The following is a 19,465-nucleotide window of genomic DNA, read 5'->3' as shown; positions in this document are numbered from 1 at the left end:
GATAGATAGATAGATAGATAGATAGATAGATAGATAGATAGATAGATTGATAGATTGATAGATAGATGTAGACATTGACATAAATATAGAGAGAAATATATAGACATAGTTATATAGATTTGGTTATAGACAGGTATACACATATATGTGTATGTACATTCACAATCTATATTCCCATCTGAAATAAATATGCCCCCACTTTGATTAGGTTGAGTCACATGGAGATCCACAAAATCAAAAAATTTCTCTAGAACTCATAATGAAGTAAGAGAACGTGTATTTCACATTCTTAGTTCAACACAGCCTTGTTTAGGTTCTATCATTCAGTATCTGTTATCAGATATTAACCTATTGGGGGTTGAGGAGACACAATTTCTCCCTTATTCCTCTTGGATAGACTCATAGAAAGAAAAGACTCAATCTTCCAAATGACCTCCATGGGTCTTTTGGAATAATCCTCTTCACTAAGAATGATTTCCCTACATGCTGAATGGTGGGTCACAAGCTGTTTTCTAAAAAGTGTTCTAGTTTTGAGAACATAAGTATATATCTGAATGGTTTCTTTTTTCATTCATTTTTGAATTTCGTATTATTATTTCCCCCTAGTCACTTGCATATACTGGCCACCCAAAAGTCAGAGAAAGCAATATTTTTAGAACCAAACAAGAATTTTTCCAATGAAATTGGGGGAAATTTCAAGAATTGTTGTTTTCAAATGTATAAATTAAAAACACATTTTAGTTCTGTGACCAATAGATAACTTTCTGTGGATACATTTCTTTGGGGAAGAAACATCATGTAATACCTAACATGACTCCTTGCTAGATGCTTATACTACTAAAAATCATAAAAAGCTACTTCATAGATGCAGCTTTGATTTCATGAGCCTGTCCATACATATGGAGGCTCAATTAAATGCTCATTGTGAAGATAATTATATTTATTATCCATTGGTTGAGATAGAATTTTTTCAGTTCTTTTTTTGGGGGTCAAGTTTATAACAGATTGCTTAGGGATTTAAGGATTCCACACCCCACCATATCCCTGAATTTCCTAAAAATATGATGTCTTAAAGGAAACATGAACAATCTATTAGTCTAATATCTCATAGTGTTACAAAGGATGCCTTATAAAAATAAAGACAATTTTTAAAAATCACATCTATTATCAAGAAAGATTTCTCTTTTATCAGTCTGTATTATACCTTCCATTAGAGCCTCTTTTCAAGCTGCATTAATTCTTTAGAAGAGAGAAGACAGAACCTAACTCTGCTTAGTAATATTATAAAACCCTCCTTGGGATGCTTCCTACTTCTCTACCTCCCATCAGTGATTCAGCAATCTTTTATTCAGCCTTTTAGAGTCTCTTGAGACCCAAAATGTAAAGAGCCTTTGCCAATATCCCCCAAAACCAATGATCACCAATGGAGACTTGTAAGAAAGTGTATGAAGAGAAACATTTTGAGCCCATTACCAATTGTCCTTGTAGTTGTGTGCTGCCTCTCACGTTTTGAAGGCCAGAACCACTGTGAAAACCAGTCTGAGTCTTCTTGTTTCATTGCTGTGGTCTTGTGGGTCGTACCACTAGTGCTGGTCAAAGCTGTTATAAAGGTGGTTGAATCATTGAATAAAAGCATTACTTTCTACTTCCCAGAGAACAGCCTTTCTGTGTTCAGACTTTTCTTCTTTTAATGAGTCAAGATGATCATTTACACTTTTTATAGATGGTAGAGAAAAGAAAGGAAAGCCCAGAAACCCATATATTATTTTGTAAGACCATCATTGGATTTAAAACCATCCAATTCCATCAACTAATATCCAATAGCATCGTTCTAAATATCAAGATATAGCTAACATCTGCAGCCAGATAACCCAAAAACAGAATTTTAGGTAGAGAAAGATGGGTAAAAATAGAAGATGCTGAAAAACCACCCTGACAGAATCAAAATTCTCTCTTAAAAATTCTCATTTTTAAGTAAGCACTGTGATTACATGGTGAGTCATTAGAATTCTTATTTCAAGGAGAACACCAAGAAGGAATGCTAAGAAGATCAATGACATGACTAGTCCATTGACAAGACCAGAAGGAAAGATCCTTCATCATCAATTAAGGAGTATACTGAAGCTCTTTCTTTCAAAGCATTTTGATAGCCTGTTGACCTCAAAGAACCAGACCATCAGAAGATAGAATAAGACCAAAACCCAGCAGAAAAGCTAAAACAGTCATAAAGTCCTTAAAATTCCAAGATGATTATTTACATTCTTCATTTCAATTACCAAGGAAACCCTAGAAAGGCCCATGAAGAAGCAAGCCAGAAAGCAAGTTTTCAGTGCATGTTTTGTGCTATAAAGACAATTTTTTGAACTTTTTTTTCTTGCATCATGCTTTTTGTACCACATCCATCCCTCTCTTGATACCTCTCTGTTAATAGAGTGAAATACACTCTGACAAATGGCACTTCCTTTGATGAAATTGATTAAGTTATTCTTATTCTCTTATTTTGCCACATTCCATTTACCTTTTTCAGATAAAGATCCCCAAATTTATCTGCTCTAAGTGTCTTCTAAACAGAAGGGGTATTTGTAAAGATAGGAAGGTTGTTTAATAAATCAAGTCACTATACTTCAGAATTAAATTGCTTATAAACTTGTAGGAGAATAAGGCATTCTTTACCAGTTTCATTATATAGAACCACCTTTCTCATGAATCTAACTTGCTTGGAAGAAAACAGAAGAAAAATGTTTCAGAATTACATCTTCTGGATGTAATCAGATATAACTTCTTCTATTCCAAAGGAACCACATGGCCATAAACTTCTGAAAGAAAATGGCCTCCTTTCCATTATATAGGTGCTACTACCTTAAGGGAAAAAAATATTTAAAAAGACTCTAGGCGAACTTACAATCATGTCCATTAGTAAGAATTACCATATGAGAATGGCACCAGGCTGTTTTCTCACCAGGAAAGCTAGTCATTAATTGGAAGCTCGGGCATAGACAACAGGTATCTATTTTCTTTCATCTGACCACCTTTCCATAAGAACAACTGATAAGATCACACATGACTTGTTACCTGGCTTGGCTGTTGTAAGATGCTCACTCTCAGGTGGTGAATGAAACCATGACCACCTCAGATTATGCTGTGGCTGAGGTGTTGTTTCAGGAGTGGAATGAGTCTCTGAGTGCACAGGGGGTGATAAATTAATTACAGAAAAGTTATTTAGTAGGGTCTCCACACTATGTAGGTAGGGTTCTTTCTCTACATAATATTCATTCTCTATAAAAAGTCTACTTCTTTATCATGATGGAGGTTGGGGAAGCCAGAGCATAGAAGAGTTCCATCAATGGGAACTTGAAAACCTCCTGTGCAGAAAGCCTAGTTCTTCATTGAAAGTAATCAGATGTTATTTTTCCTCCCAAATGAACACCTTAGAATAGAGATCGATGAACATAAGTTAACATCCCCTTACAAAGAATTCAGCATAGCATCAAGCAATAATCTGCAGCAAAACTGGGTTTCCTTGGCTCCTTTATTTAGTGCTATGTAGCTGAAATGGTGGCATTCGCCAATTCAGCCATGATTCACTAACTTCAACATTGACTTGGGCCACTAGAATTTGTTTTTCTCCAAGGTAATTTTTAGGTGCAGATCTGTATCTTTCTTTTTCCACCCCATACTTGAGCTAAGAAGTACTGGTACTAGTGTTTTATGCCCCATGTGAGTAGCATCTTCATTGACTAATGATGAAGGTTAAAGCTAGGGTGTACTGTAAATTGTTAAATACTCATTCACACTTGTCAGTCTCATATTTATCATTATGTTTTAATGGGATATATATTCTATTAAAAGTGATTATCAAATTCATGGAAAGCCTTCTTCAGTGATCCATGCATCACTTTCTTCACATTCTATATATGACTTGAGCATTTATCACTAACAAGTATGTTTTGAATGAAGCATAGACAAAATGTTCCCTTTACAAGCTGTGGCCTTTCAGGATTGTGAATGCAGTTACTGAAATCAGAGAAATCTGTTTTCAAGCTAGAGGAGAGTTTGGACATTTTCAGTTTGCATTGAATTCAATTGTGAAGGGGGTGTAATGGGAAGCTGGAAGAATTATAAGGACAAAAACCCATGTTAGGCAGAGGGAAGACAACACAAACAATACCCTCTCCCCAAAAAAGGATCAACATTTAAACAGGAAAAACTCCAGTTGCCAAGTTTATTCATGCCATGGAGCAAACATGAAAGCCAAGAAAAAATAGAATGTGCATGATACCCTTCAAGATTCCGTGGTTGAAACAAGCTAGTATCTCCCAAATCCATCGCACACTGTTGCTGTCATCCCCTGCCAAGTCACCATGGCCCTCACCCAACAGCACATCAGGAATAAACCAAAAGAAGACCACAAAACAAAGGCAAGCCAGGGGACGCAGCCAGGGTGTTGTAGAAATGGCCCTGGATTTGGAACCAGACCACCTGGATTCTGGCATTTGCTAACAGTTCAACTTTTGGCAAGGCACCTTGCCACTCTGAACCTCAGTTTCCTCCTCCATGGAACAGGGACAATCATACCTGCCCTGCTTGTCTTACGGGTTTGTTGTGAAGGTCAAATGCAACAAGAAAAGAAAAGGGTAAAGTAAACCATGGACTATATTAATGACAATAATGGCTTACATTTTTATAGCACTTTAAAATTGGCAAAGTATTTTATATACATTTTCTCTTATTTTGCCTTCCCAACAATCCTGGAAGATAGATACTATTATTATGCCTGCTACGCAGATGAGGAAACTGAGACAGATAGAGATAGTGTGACTTACCCAAGGTCACATAGCTAGTAAGTGCCTAAGGCTAGATTTGACCTCAGATCTTCCTGACCCCAAGCCTGGTGCTCTCTCTACTGCACTACCTAGCCACCTGTCCTATATTGCTTTTGTCCAAGCTCTAAGAGAAATTGTTCTGAAAGCCTTAAGCACTAGGGCAATCTCTACACTGTTACAAAAAGCAGGATTTCATTTAGAGTTTTTACTAGAGCTAGTGAACAGATCTTTCTGGCTTTCTTCTCATCTCCATCTGAATTCTAGTGGCTTTCCTCTGTTAATTATCTCCAGTTTATCCTGTATATATTAGTTTGCTCACAGTTGTTTACATGCTTTACCCCATTAGTTTGTGAACTCTTCAAAAGCAGGGTCTGCCTTATGTCTTTCTCTGCATCCCCAGAGCTTAGCACAGTATCAGGCACATAGTAGGCATTTAATAACTTTATTGACTGACTACCCAACTTCAGACCTGCTCTGGGTATGAAGGGGTCTCTCTTAAGTTACATTGCTGGACCCTATACAAAGTTAAATGTCAGAGTTAAAGGGATCTTGGAGTTCATTTAGTCCAACTCCTTAATATTACAGATGAGGAAACTAAAACCCCCACAGAAATGAAATGACCCATATGAGGCAGAACTGAGATTGGAACCCAGAACTTCTGCTTCCCAATTCATTTCAATGATAGTCACTCCTGGATTCCTCCCTGTCTGAGTAATTCACCTCTCTTATCTTCAGCTACTGAGACATTATTCAGATGGCTTGTTTAGAGGAAGATCAAATAATCCTGCCCAAAGCTTACCCACATTCCGGAGGTTTTCAAGTTATACTTTATGATGTTTCATTTTTGTGACTATTCATTTGTTTATAAGCAGCCTTCATCCCTGTGCCCTTCTACTTTTCTCTCAAGGATAGAGAAGCCTGAGGTCAGAAGATGAATCATCTCTACGTGGCTGGGGCTGGGTAATAAGCTGTGCTGACTCTCCTTTGCTAAACTATAGATCTGATGTTTACCAGTAAGCATGTGTTATTAGCTTGGCCTTTATTTTGGCTTAATCCCCAAAGTAAATATTTTACCAGGATTGTCGTATGTTAAGGGAACACTTTTACAGTGATCTAGCTCTGTGTGTTTGAGAACGAGGCCACATCTCATTTTGACAGTATTAAGCAAAGAAAGCTGGCAAAGCAAAAGTGAAGAATTCAGATCCACAGGGGGTTTGAATTCAGAGGACCTGGGTTCTAATCCCAGTGTTGATACTAAAGTTTATAACACAAAAGCTGGGACTTTCTTTTTTTTTGGTCTTTGTATCTCAGTGTCATATAAATAAATATTCATGGATTGATTGATTTGCTACTCATAATCTATGTGGATTTATACAAGTCATATACCCCTCTCTATATCTCAGTGTCCTCATCTGTAAAAATTAGATGACCATTAAGGTCCATTTCCATCTCTAAATCCTGTGACCTTAATGATTTGAGATCTCCAAATGGGTTAAGAAATTGAGAGTCCTGGAAGTTGTACACTGCCCACTGGAGAACTTGTTTTGCTATTTTTCTTTTGTCAGCAGTAAAACTCTTATATTCATCATGCTTTGGAATAGAACTGAAGAGGTGTGAATTTTCAAGAAGATTAAACCATACTGGAAAACATGGAAGAGTTGGGACAACTTGGCCACCAGCAATTGGATACATTCATGGGGAATTTCTCTCAATGGAAGAGCCCACATCCTGAATCGGGGCAGAACCAGATCTTAACCCCAGGAAGCCATTCATAAGATGAGTATGAATGCAAGGACAGTGCTTTTGCTACTCTATGATTTGTTAGAGTCAAAGAGAGCAAAAAAGGCCCCTGCCACAAGAATGCATATGCCATTAAGTCTCCATCGTCTTTGGAGAACTTGACCTGAAGAATCCACATACCATTGTCATTCAACAAGACATTGCATGAGTAAAGAGGAAAAACCCCATTTTCCAATGCCCAAAGAAAGATACTCTTAAGATGGAATATTTCCTTGTTAAGAAAATATCTCAACCAATCAGCAATCATGATTTTCAAATAACCAAATGAGAAGGAAAGAAGACAAAAGAAAGTAATAAATATGTCCCAACCAACCCAAAGCACCAACAGACAAAACCCCAAGTTGGCATCCACTTATCTTCTCTCTTGCAGTGCCAGAGAATAATATAAGCTATCAGAACCAGCACAGAAGGCTCTCCCCACATCCTGCCCCATTCAGGTAAAAACAACTGGCAGACCATTTTGTTTTAAGATGTCATCTCTGTCTTAAAGAGCTTATTTGTTATTAACACTCAAGTTAACTAAAGTGTTGCTGGAGCAGTCTCCTTCTAAAGAATATGATTATCATCAGAAAATTCAGCTGTCCCTGGCTTTTCCAGTATTTTGGACCTCAATACACCATGGATCACTTAAATGTCCTTAAGTAGTGCGCTGCTGAGCCTAAGGGACACCCTGGATTATTTTACTCTTCATCAAATCACACAATCTGAGACTTTGAAGTAAGCAAGTTCTAAAGTCAGTTAAACCAACCTCTACCTGAACACGAATCACTTCTATAGCACCCCTGACAAGCGGTCATCTGGTCTCTACTTGAAGATCTTTGGTGAGCAGGGATGTCTTTCCTCTGAGGTCATCTCACTTCAGGCCAGTTCTAATGGCTAGCAAGCTCCCCCTGATTTGGAGTATAAATCTGCCTCATTCCAACTTCCCCACATTGCTCTCTGTGGCCAAGCAGACAAACTTAATCCCTCTTCCACAAGACAACCCCTTAAATACTTAAAAACAGCTATCACGCCTCTTCTAAGTCTTCTCCACATTAAATCTTTCTAGTTCCTTCAGTAAGTTCTTGCATGTCCCAGGTTCAACATCCTTCCCCATTCTGATTGCCCCTTCTGCACTCAGGAAAGGAGGGAGAATCAGGAAAAGTTAACATCCTTGAAATTTAGACATCATCTTACCTGGTATTCTTTCACTTAATAATAGATAATAAATTTATTAACAACTACTTCCCAGATTGTTGTGAGAATAAATGGAAGAATATTTGTAAAGTGCTTTGCAAGCCTTGAATCACTATACAAATATTAATCATCACCATCAGTTCCTTTTACCCATTTTAGCATGCTTAAAAGAGAGTATCAAGAGAACAGAACTCCTAATAACTCTCCTTGGTGGCGTGGGAATGGGCATCCTCCCTGTGAAAGTCAGACCATTAGAACCTGTGCCATTTGTGATTCATACTCTCAATTATTTCCTCAGAGATGGTCACTATTAATTCTGTGAAGCACCAAAGGGACAACTCCTATTGTGTCTCTTCCTCCTCAGACCACAGGAAAAATAGCCAGGGCTGAAAATGAGGAATCCATGAGCCACTTCTGGGTGAAGGGACTGCTTTCATTCCAATCCATGCCTTCCCAAAGTAAAGGAGGTCTTTCATCATGGGAGGCCTTCTACCAGAAGTTGGATGACCACTTGCCAGGGATGTTATAAAGGAGATTCTTGTTTACCTAGTTTGGACTACATTCAGTTTAACACAACACAAATCACATGTATTAATTATCAACTTCATGTTGATAATCAGTTATGCGTTGACTCTGTGTTGGCACCAATTACTAGATGCCTTCAAGGCACTTACATTCTAGTAGGCAAATACAACATGTAAATGATCTCTCTTCCAATTGTGAGATTCTGTGATATATTATTCTGGCCATGAAATGGAAGAAACTGGGGAGCAACTATGAACATCTGTTCATGTGTAACTGTGTATGAGGTCTACCATATTTCCTTTTTTGGTTCACATGTTGTATTTCCCATTTACAAACCCAAATCCTGAAACCCTGGGTGTATATCTGTCTTGGCAAGAGAAGGTAGAGAAGGAGAAAGAGTATTTATAACAGAGATTCTTTGTCTCTTCTTAATGATGTTCCCTGGTTTGAGAGGGATTGGGAGAACTATCCAGAAACTAGTAAGCTTGGAACTTTTCTGACTAGTGAAAATGAAAATGTGCTCTCCTTACTGGTGACTGTAGGAAAGTCTTCATGGTCATCATTGCTGAGGTCTTGGAAGGTAGTGGTTACATCATCGTATGTTGTCTGAATGATGGTGGAACCGCCCATGGTGCTCCTCTCTCCTGCAGATCCACTGCTCCCATCATCATCTGGATTGAAGCTGGGGTTGATATCTTCAGGATTTGTCCGATATTCTCCTTTCTTTGTATAGCGGGTTCCATCAGGGTTTACAATGCCTGAAGGAAAGGGAAAGCACCATCAGGACTTCGAATTCAACTCTGTGATTACCCAAGCATGGGAAAAAGTTTAAGTAGTAACTCTATTCTCATCAATTACAGACAGTGGCAGAGGGGATACATTCACTATGTGACTAGGAATCATACCTAAATGTACTAAGAGTAGATGTTTAGACCCCAAAGATACTGAATGTATTTCTTTGTAGTTTTTTGTATATACACACATACATATGCATGTATTATTTATGTATACATAAAAATATATTCATGTATACACCTGAATGTCTATCTACACTGTGATTTTGTCAGAGTAGGGAACGCACTATGTAAAAATTCCCTCCAGCAAAAGGAATTGCAATCTATCCTTAATGTAATAAAAACATTCTATAGAGTTACCTTAGAAACACACATGTTAATGTCATTTGTTCACACAGCTAGTAAGTATCAAAAGTAGAACTGGAAACTATTCCCTCCTGCTTTATTATTAGATATTGCCTTTACATAAATGTGTATACACATATACATGTATGTATACACATGCAGGTGTGTATGTAACACACATTACATTGTGTTGGTGTGTACCTATACATGCATACATTCACATGCATATGAATATGTATTTATTGGGTATATCTATAAATGCATATTAGTAATATATGTATGCACATTGGTTTATGGCATGTGCACTATGTCAATTTATGTGTGTACACACATGTGTACATATATATGTCTATATATGTCGATATATCTATTGACATTTTCCTCTATCCACATACATATGCAGGCACATATACCTATATACACAGCAACTTGAAGTAATTGCTTAGAGAGAGCCAACCTCAGAGTCAGGAAGATTTCAGTTCCAAGAGTTCAAGTTCCAGAGATCAAATACCAGAGTTGGTTTCCCCAACCCCCACCCAAAGTCATGGTAGGGATTCCAGTAGAGTCCTTCCCCAATTAAGACAAATAAGGTCAGTCCAAAGGCCGTGTGGAGAGACAAAAATAATAGTGTGAGCACAGTGGACCATGGCCTCTGAACTGGCCCTCCTATCTTGACACAATACTGAAAACAGGCAGCCCTTTTGATTCCCACTGTCCACCCCCCACCCTTGTGATAAGAACATACAATAAAAGTTAGCAGGGAAAGGTACCTATGGTGATTTGTCCTTCAAATATACTCGGTATGTCCGTGACGGATGAGCAGTCTTCTTTGTCCAGTGGGGCTGTGAGGAAAGAGAACAATGCAAATGGTTAACTTAATTGAAATGAGTCAAGAACTAGTCCCATTTAAAGAATTAACTAAGGCAATGTTTTTTTTTTTTTTTTTACCATGTCTTGGTCTTTTTTATTAGAATTTGATGATTTCCCTGCCCTTCCCAACACCATTCTGAACTGACCTTTACAACCCACCTAACCTTCCCCTTCTAGTTAAGAAATCCATGATACAGGTAAAAAAAAGGGGGAGGCTAAGAGAGAGAAAGAGACTCTCTAAAAGTCACAGAAGTAGTAAAGAACAGAGCTAGGTGCGATCCAGTCCTGCTAGGGAAATCTTTTCTGGAAACTTCCCAAGAGAGGAAGTTGCCTGGTGTTGTCCTTCCACCATAGATTGTGAAGTCCATTGTCACCACATATTTCTCAGGAATCTTTACCTCTCAGGTGCTCACAGAAAAACATACCACATCACATGCAGGTGCACACAGCATCAAACATCTTATGAGACAGAATATTTTGACTAAATACTTTCACAGGGATAGAACTTTGATTAAAATGAGCATAATGTATAGGCTAAATTCAAATAGAGTCAGAGATTCCAAGTCAATTTCCATTGTATCACATTCCTTTCCTCAACTAAAATGGTAAGATACAAGAATACTGGAAGAACAAGAACATCAAATTAATTCAGGATTCTCAATGACCATCTAGAGGCTTGACAAGAGCTCATATTTCTCTATGAAAATATGGCGAGTCATGTTCTTCTTTCATGCAGTTATGAAGATTAGATCCACATGGATTTTTTCTCCTGACTTTATCTGGTGGCTGATTGATTATCTCTGGCCTAATTTGGTTCCATCCAGTATCATGAGTCAATAAGTCTTTGTGTTTAGGTGATATCTTGACTATTTCAAGGTGTCCTGTCAACAAAACTTGGGATTTCACAGCATGGGTTAATGGACAAATCAAAGACTAATTATTTTGTTCATTTTCCTTTTGTGTGTTTTTTACTCTTAGCCTAACAAATTCGAAATAAAACAAGTTTCTTCATATACATAGTACAACAGGAGAGAATTATATTTGAAACGTTGAGTTTCTATTTTATAGAGTTGGCTTTTCTTTTTATAAGTATACAAGAAATCCACTAGGTAATTTTCAAAACTTTCCTATTTGTTTATACTTCCCTTTGGTCTTGCTTCCATTCTCTTCTCTTTTGAGGAGGAAAGGTGAGACTCATTTCTTTTCTCCTTCCCTCTCCTCACATCATCCTCTCTGATTAAGACAAACAATCCTTCTAACAATTAACAGAGTCAAGTAAAAAAAAAAAAACAATACCCTCATAGTCCATGTCCAAAAATCTCCCTCCAAATCTTTTGAGTTCATCACTTTTCCATAAGGAAGTAAGTAATGTTCTTAATCATCAGTCTTCAGTATCATAGTTGGAAAGACTAACATTTGAAAGCTCACTTCTCTTTCCCCCTGTTCTTTTGGAGCTTTCCTTCACATTTTTCAGGGAAAGCATGAAATGATTAACCTTCTACTTAATTCATTTACCATGATAACTATTAGAATGTAAGCTCCTTGAGGGCAGGAATTGTTTCAATTTTGCCTTTCTATATTCAGACCTTACTGAAGTCCTTAACATATAGAAGGCACTTAATAAACAAACTCTTGTTATCGAACTGATTAATTGACATTCTCATACCTTCCCCTCAAAAAATTACATATTTATATTAAATATTTTATTGTATATATGGTATATTATTTTCATATATATTTATATTAAATATATTTATACATATTTTACAAATCTCCCTTGATAGAATATAATTTCTAGAAGGTCATGGGATGTTAAATTTTTATCTTTGTATCCCCAGCACCAAACACAGTGTTTTGCACATGATAGGCACTTAAATAAATGCTTTTTATTTATAAATATACATATTCTATAACCTATTCTCTGTTCTACAAAATCCTTTAGAATTTAAGATACTTGAAATCAGAGATCTTTGTTTTTGTCATTGCATCCTTAGTCCCAAGCACATAGAAGGCAATTAGTAAATGCTTGTTAATTGTCTCATTGATTGATTTGCATCAGCTCAAAGGAAAGACCACTAGAACTTCATACAAAATAAATTGTTAAGAAGAAGAGTTTTCACATCTTTAAGATGAGGAGAATCCCACTTGGTCTTCCTTCTTCAGATACGCCATTGGGAAAATAACTTGTAAACTAGAAAGTGCTATCCTGTAAAGGGCAGCTATTGTTATTATCATTAATCATGTAAGAGGACTTTCATGGATTTGGTTTTTGTCCACTTGGAGGAAACAGGCAGTTATTACTTTAGCAAACACAGTAAATGACGGCAACCACCATGCTTCCACTCAGCAATTTCTTAAGAGGAGAGGGCTTTCATCTAACATAAAAGTGATCATTTAACTAAAAACAAACAAAAAATCAACAATCCTATGCATACATCCTGATTATGTGGAAGGTAACAATCTCTCTGTGTCTGTAAATTGCAGAACAGCTCATCCTCTATGTTGGAGCAGAAAACTTTTCCCTTGGGAGTTCCCTGTAAGCCTCTGAGATGCCTTCTAACTTTTAATCTGTGATTCTATGATCCTATGAGGGCAAGGAGTTGACACAGTGGAATGCTAGTCCTGGAGTCAGGAAATCTCATCTTCCTGAGCACAAATCTGGCCTCAGACACTTATAGCTGTGTGATCTTGGGTGAGTCACTTAATCCTCCTTGCCTCAGTTCCCTCATCTGTAAAATGATGTGAAGAAGAAAATGGCAAACCACTCCAATATCTTTGTCAAGAAAACCCCATAAGAGGTCACAAAGAGTTGGACATGACTAAAATGACTGAACAACAAAAACGATCCTATGAAATTATAGATCCAGCCCTGCCCCCCCTCAGAATATATTATCTCTCATCCACTGCTATAAAAATATTTAAATTGGACAATAACAAAGACAAAATCATAGGACCATAGATTTAGAACCAGATGAGGCTCCCATCTTAAGAAGCTCAATAATGTCATGGATAGAGCATTGGGTCTAGATGCAGGAAGACCTGAGTTCAAATCTGGCCTCGGACACATACTAGCTATGTGACCTTAAGTCATTTAACCTCTGTTCACCTTAGTTTCCTCAACTGTAAAATAAGGACAATAACAGCACCTTGTTCATAGGGTTGTTGTAAGGATTAAATGAGATGATGTTTGGAAAGTGCTCAATACCTGGTGCTTTATAAATGCCTATTCCCTTCCTTCCCTTCCCTGCCAAGGTAGGCTGGTGCAATGTCTAGGAGGCTCTTCTACAGAGGAGACCCAGGCTCAAATCCAGCCCCTGACACTTGCTAGCTGCATGACTTACATTGACTATTCACTCTAATATGTATCAGTTTCCTTCTCTACTCAGTAAGTAGTTGATTAAAGTACGATATAAATGCTGTATTAGGTCTGACCAAGGATAGATTCAAATAGCATCCTGGCTCTGACCACATCAGAAATTTAACCATCGAATTTGCCTTCTCATTCACTACTGGGGCTTGGCAAAAGCAGCCCCCATACCCATTGCCCGTAAGTCCCAACTGCATTCAACTCAGTTCTGACTTGGGCTGGGAGCTACCCTCAACTTCCTTCAGGGCTGATTAAATCCTGATACGACATCAAGAACAGTAAAGTCAAGGGAAGACTAAATTCAGACCATTTCCCCAAACTGAGAGACTGGTACTTGGTGTTCCGATTTCTATTCTAAAGAACGCTTGATGTGTTTTAACATTCCTCAGGTCCAAGGCAGTGTACATGCCAGCAAGGATGATAACCCCTAAAGACATACAATTAGGTTTGCACTCTCTTCTCCAATAATGGCACCTCATTAGCCAGTCTTTCTTTCTACTTAATGAGCATTGCTGGACTGGAGAGAATTAGGACAAAGGGAAGCTGTTGCTTCACTCAGTGACCCATGACAGAGACCTTGAGAAAGCAGACAGTGAAGACTAAGCTCTCTCTCTGAGTATCTCTACCACACTAAACCATCCACTTGAAAAGTAAACCCCCACCTTACTTCAAAGTACAATACAGATAACACTTACCAACCCCTTTCCTGATCTGGCCATCTGCCCAGCCCTTCCTCCCAGGTACCTGTGCTAACTCCTTTTTGAAATAAATGCACACACGTATATACACACATAACACATATACAATATAGGCATCATATACATTACAATAAATACATTTATATGCAAACAAAGAGCACCAAGGGTCCTGTTTTAAATGTATACATTATATAACCTATGACAAATATTAAGATAATATATTTTGTCACATAATATAGAAGAAATATTATATATTAGCTATATTATGTTACATAATATATAATAAGCACTACATGTAATATGTTGATATATAATAAATTTTACATATAATATGTTATATAAGTAATAAATGTATGTAATATGTGTAGCATAATGTGTTACAAAATAAAATATTATGTATATGTCATATACCATATTATGCTTTATATGTACTTATCTATACATATTGAAGCCCCTCCCCCTGCAATAGAAAGTAAACTCCTAGAAGTCAGGGGCTTTTCATTTTTTATATCATATCCCCAGAGCTCTAGTACATAGTAGGTGCTTAAGAAAGGTTTGCTGGATTAAATTATCGAATTTTGTTTAACTATCATATGTTCTGTACAGTGCTGTATATATGGTAGTTTCCTGATGACTACCTGCTTATGCCACTCTAATTCAATTAATGATTTGACTAGACCTCTCACCTCTGACCCATTATCAGGTGTTTCTTCCTCCCTACTTTGCACCAAGGTAAGACTTCTCTAAGCTATGGTATCAATTTATTTCATTCAAATTACAAGCAATGCAATGGAAGTAAATGTCAACCCACCTGAGGCATTGAAGCAGTAGGTGTCATATTGAGACGTATTTGAGGGCAGGATATATACCCCAGTGTTATTTGCTGCACAGAGAAACCTGGGTGTCTTTCTTGGGATTACAACATGTCCATCTATGAATCCATATCTGTAGAAAAAGAAGAGATTATCAGCCGACTGGAACTATCATGATGAGTCGTGGGATAACTCAAAATCATAAATTACATGAGGTCTGAGACCATTTTGAATTTTTCTTTGTACTTCTCCCAACTCAACTGTTTGAATATTCTCAATAATTTTTTCTGGACCCACTTCTTTATTTATTCGATATCCCTTCATTTAAATTAGCTCTAAAGCATTTCAGAGGGGTTAAAGCTAGATGTGAGCATGTTGCAACACATTCGGAATAAGGAATTACATGGAAGAAATAGAATAAAGTAGATAATCAAGTAAATATATGACTAGAAAAATGATACACTATTCATATGGAGAGAAGGGATAACCAGAGGATAGATCATGCACTCCATTAGCATTTATGCAATGTTGAGAGATTGCAAGGAAAGCTCCTGATACATTAGGTGGAAACCTGGTGGCAAATTTGTGGAACGGCATGGACCAGAGTCACATAGGATGGGCAAGCACAAATGAAATGTAATTTGCCCTGCTAAAAGAGATGCCTACCAAGGGTGGGGAACCTACAGCCTCCAGGCCACATGTGGCCTCTTGGTCCTCAAGTATGGCCCTTTGACTGAATCCAAACTTCACAGAACAAATCCTTTTATTAAGGATTTAAATTGAATTTAACAAGGTCATAGATCTATTGAAAAATTGGAGTACTAGTTAAATAAAAATAAACAATCCACAGAAATGAGGAGCTACATTTTCTGAAACAAGAGGATCCTCCATACTCTAAATCCAATAGAATGTAAGCTCCTTGTGGGCAGGGACTGCTTCCTTTTTGTATCCCTAGTTCTCTGAACAGTATATGAAACATTGCAACACTTAATAAATATTTTTTGACTAATTGATTATGTAAAAAAGAGAAAGGGGAGGGAAAGAAAGGAAAGGAAAAATAAGGGAAGGGAAGGGAGAAGAAAAGGGAGATGGATGAAGAAAGAAAGAGAAGGGGAAAAAAAATACAACAATTTTTTTCAATGCCTTCCAAAAGGAGAACTTATATGACAGGAAAAGTGAGTATCTTTCAGATCTATTCCTAAACTGAAGTTAGTAAGGAAACTGAATCAGAAACATATCTGGGTTTAATCCTGTATCTCCCACTATCTGTGTTGACAATAAACAAATCACTTGTCTTCTCTAGGACTCAGTTTCCTCATCTGTAAATGAGACAGTTGGACTAGATAGACTCTAAGGCCCCTTCCAGCTCTCTGGCCTAAGACTTGATGACCACAAAACAACAAATGAGACATGGTCTGATAAAAAGGAAACGCTGCCCTAGTCTAATGAAACCTCTTTGAGAGCTATTTCCTTTTTGTCTTTCTGTCTCCCTCACTCAGCACAATGCCTTTCACTTTGTAGAGTAGAGGCAGAGAAGCAAGTAAAGGGTTAGTACCAGTAACTTCATAGGTAGAGGAGACTTCCTGTAAAGAAAAGTAATCCATCAATTAATTAACAAGCATTTGTTAAGCACCTTCTCGGTACCAGGTGCAGCCTAGGCACTGGGTGATACAGAGAAGAAAAACCTGTCCCTACCCTCAAGGTGCTTACATTTTATATGAGAAGTCACTACACACACATAAGAATATACAAAATAGGGGTGGCCAGGTGGCTCAGTGAGTAAGAGCGCTGGCCCCGGCATCGGGAGACCCGGGATAGGTTCCAGCCTCAGATACTTGGCATCCACACAAAAGATAACTGGCTGCGTAACCTTGAGCAAGTTACTTAATCGCATTTGCTTTAAAAAAAAAGAATATACAAAATAGATACAATATAAATACATTATTCTCTAATGGATAGTCTTAGAGCAAGAGTAGGGAACCTGGTCTTAGAGAGTTTCCTGGGGCGTCAAGTGAGTTACCCAAGGTCCTACATTTACTCTTTTGAGAGAGACTTGACTTGAAATTGGGTTTTCCCATCTCTGAGTCCAGTATTATGTTCAGAGGACACACTGCCTCTTGTACATAAAAGAGATTAATAAATAGGCATTTATTGCATTGAATTGAATTAGGATGTAAGCTTCTTGAGGGTAGGTCTTTTGTGGGTGGTGGTAGTTTTTCTAGCACATATAGTAAGTGTTTGATAAATGGTTGTTGACTGAATTGAATTGAGCTAGGGAAAGAAAAAAATTCAGCAGTATTTCTAAAATGCAAACCTGGCTAAAATTAAATCTCTAATATTTCAGCAACTTCATGCCAAAAAGCCAAACTGCCTCAGGTACTGTACCCCCCCCCCACAAACCTACTGGCATTTATACAGGTTTTCAAGTCTCTTGGCACACAGCACTAATTAAAAGTCTGTTGCAACTGGCGAACCTATGACTAATTCCTCATTTGAATGGACCAACTGGTTTTCCTGAAGTCTCCTCAGCTTGGTGGGGTGGGGAGCATCAAGTGGTAATAAGTTCTATATACCTGAAAATTGCTATTTATCAGGGAGGGGCAGGCAAGAGAAGGTTGGGACTTCAGGTCTATCTCTGACATCTGGCATGTGGCCGCTATCTGATTCAGAAACTAGGGAAATAGATTTTGTAACTCAAGACTCTCAGTGGTGGATGACACAAACAACGGATTACTCCTTAGGGGCCATTTTGCTTTGTGTGAACCCCAAATTTCCCTTGCAGCTCTGCAGTGGGAATCAGAGGGCCTAGGTATGAATCCCGACTTTGGTCAGTCTCTTAATGCATCTTACTCAGCTGCAAAATGGAAATGATATAATAGAATAATAATAATAAGGCAATAAATTTGCCTTATTTACTTCATAATGTTATTGTGAGAATGGAAAAATCACAGAGCTAGGGCCATCAAGGTCAAACCCCATTTTACGGATGAGGAAACTGAGTCCCCAAAAGGTATGCTCAAGGTCACATAGACACTAAATGGCTCAGCTGGGTTCTGAACCTAGGTCTTCTGATGTCAAAATCTTTGCTGTTTTCCTGCCCCACATGAGTTAATAAGCATATTACTTTTCCTGGGAAATGCTATATACTACTACTGCTCTCATTGCTATTTCAGTAAGAACTTCCTTATGGGCCTTTGTTAAAAGCATGTAAAAGTCTCAACACAGATACAATTTCCAGCACTTACTGGTGGCCCCGCTGAAAACCTCTAAGATTTGCCTTTGAAGATTTGCTAATAGCTCATCCTTCCCATTGGAAAGCAACCAGAGACCATTCTGTAGGTGGGGTCTCAGTGTCTTGGATCCAGATGGAATTATACTTGTGTAAAGGTCAAAGGGACTTCAGAAACCATCCAGCCAAGTTCTCTCAATTTACAGTGTCCTCTAGGTAGTAAGTAGGCAAGGCAGAATTCCAATGCAGGCCCCCTGACGCTAAGTCTGAGGGTGTCTAATCCAACCTTATCTTCTTACCAGAAAAGAAAGGGATTCAGGTAGCTAAGAGCTCAAACTCTAATCAAAGTCTCCTGACTGACCAAGTGTTTGAGGAGCCTGGCATGGAGACTTTATGAAGTGTCTATAGTGATCTCTGGAGAGACAGACAGACAGACAGACAGACAGAAACAGAGACAGAGACACAGAGACAGAGAGACAGAGACAGGCAGAGACACAGACACAGAGACAGAGAAAGACAGACACAGAGAGACAGAGACACAGAGAGAGACACAGACACAGACACAGAGAGAGACAAAGACAGACACAGAGAGAGACAGAGACACAGAGAGAGACAGAGACACAGAGAGAGACAGAGACACAGAGAGAGACAGAGAGAGAGAGAGAGAGATAGAGAGAGAGAGAGAGAGAGAGAGAGAGAGTGTGTGTGTGTGTGTGTGTGTGTGTGAAGAAAGGGAAGCTGTGGGCCAATGCCGGAAGCTGCAGAGCAGGTGATGATGAGATTACATAGAAACCCTCAAGTGAAAATGAAGAACTTTCCATTTGTGGTCAGCTTGGTTGCTAACTGCTAACAGGCACTGTTGTCCATAGGACCCAACAGAGACACAGATGAGACTTCCCTTGTACAGCACAAGATAGGTTTTTGGGGTTGGGGCGGGGGAGGTGTATGGGAGGGGACAGTGAAAGAGGGGGTATGTTGGGGGTCCTTCTAGGTACTTTGAAAATGAGGTTTTTTGTTTGTTTTTTA

General features: G+C 38.2%; 1 protein-coding gene across 23 annotated transcripts in view; it reads right to left on the bottom strand.

Annotated features, from left to right (window-relative positions):
- CD44 (CD44 molecule (IN blood group)) overlaps nucleotides 1-19,465 on the bottom strand; it is a 474,809-nt gene that overhangs the window by 39,694 nt on the left and 415,650 nt on the right. For 22 of the 23 annotated variants that reach the window (XM_069091406.1, XM_069091408.1, XM_069091407.1 and 19 more), the window contains exons 4-7: nucleotides 15,210-15,343; nucleotides 10,234-10,305; nucleotides 8,855-9,082; nucleotides 1,474-1,599 (exon numbers count right to left, since the gene is read on the bottom strand). In XM_069091406.1, the coding sequence (XP_068947507.1) occupies nucleotides 1,474-1,599; nucleotides 8,855-9,082; nucleotides 10,234-10,305; nucleotides 15,210-15,343 (560 nt within the window). The remainder of the gene's footprint in view (nucleotides 1-1,473; nucleotides 1,600-8,854; nucleotides 9,083-10,233; nucleotides 10,306-15,209; nucleotides 15,344-19,465) is intronic. The other variant, XM_069091414.1, reaches the window with a different exon arrangement.

This window comes from Petaurus breviceps, unplaced genomic scaffold, assembly GCF_028583685.1.
Source record: "Petaurus breviceps papuanus isolate PSGF00001 unplaced genomic scaffold, PetGlider_PUasm1.0 188, whole genome shotgun sequence".
NCBI lineage: Eukaryota > Metazoa > Chordata > Mammalia > Diprotodontia > Petauridae > Petaurus > Petaurus breviceps.
Note: the sequence above shows the minus strand (reverse complement) of the source record. Positions and strands in the feature narration are given on the sequence as shown.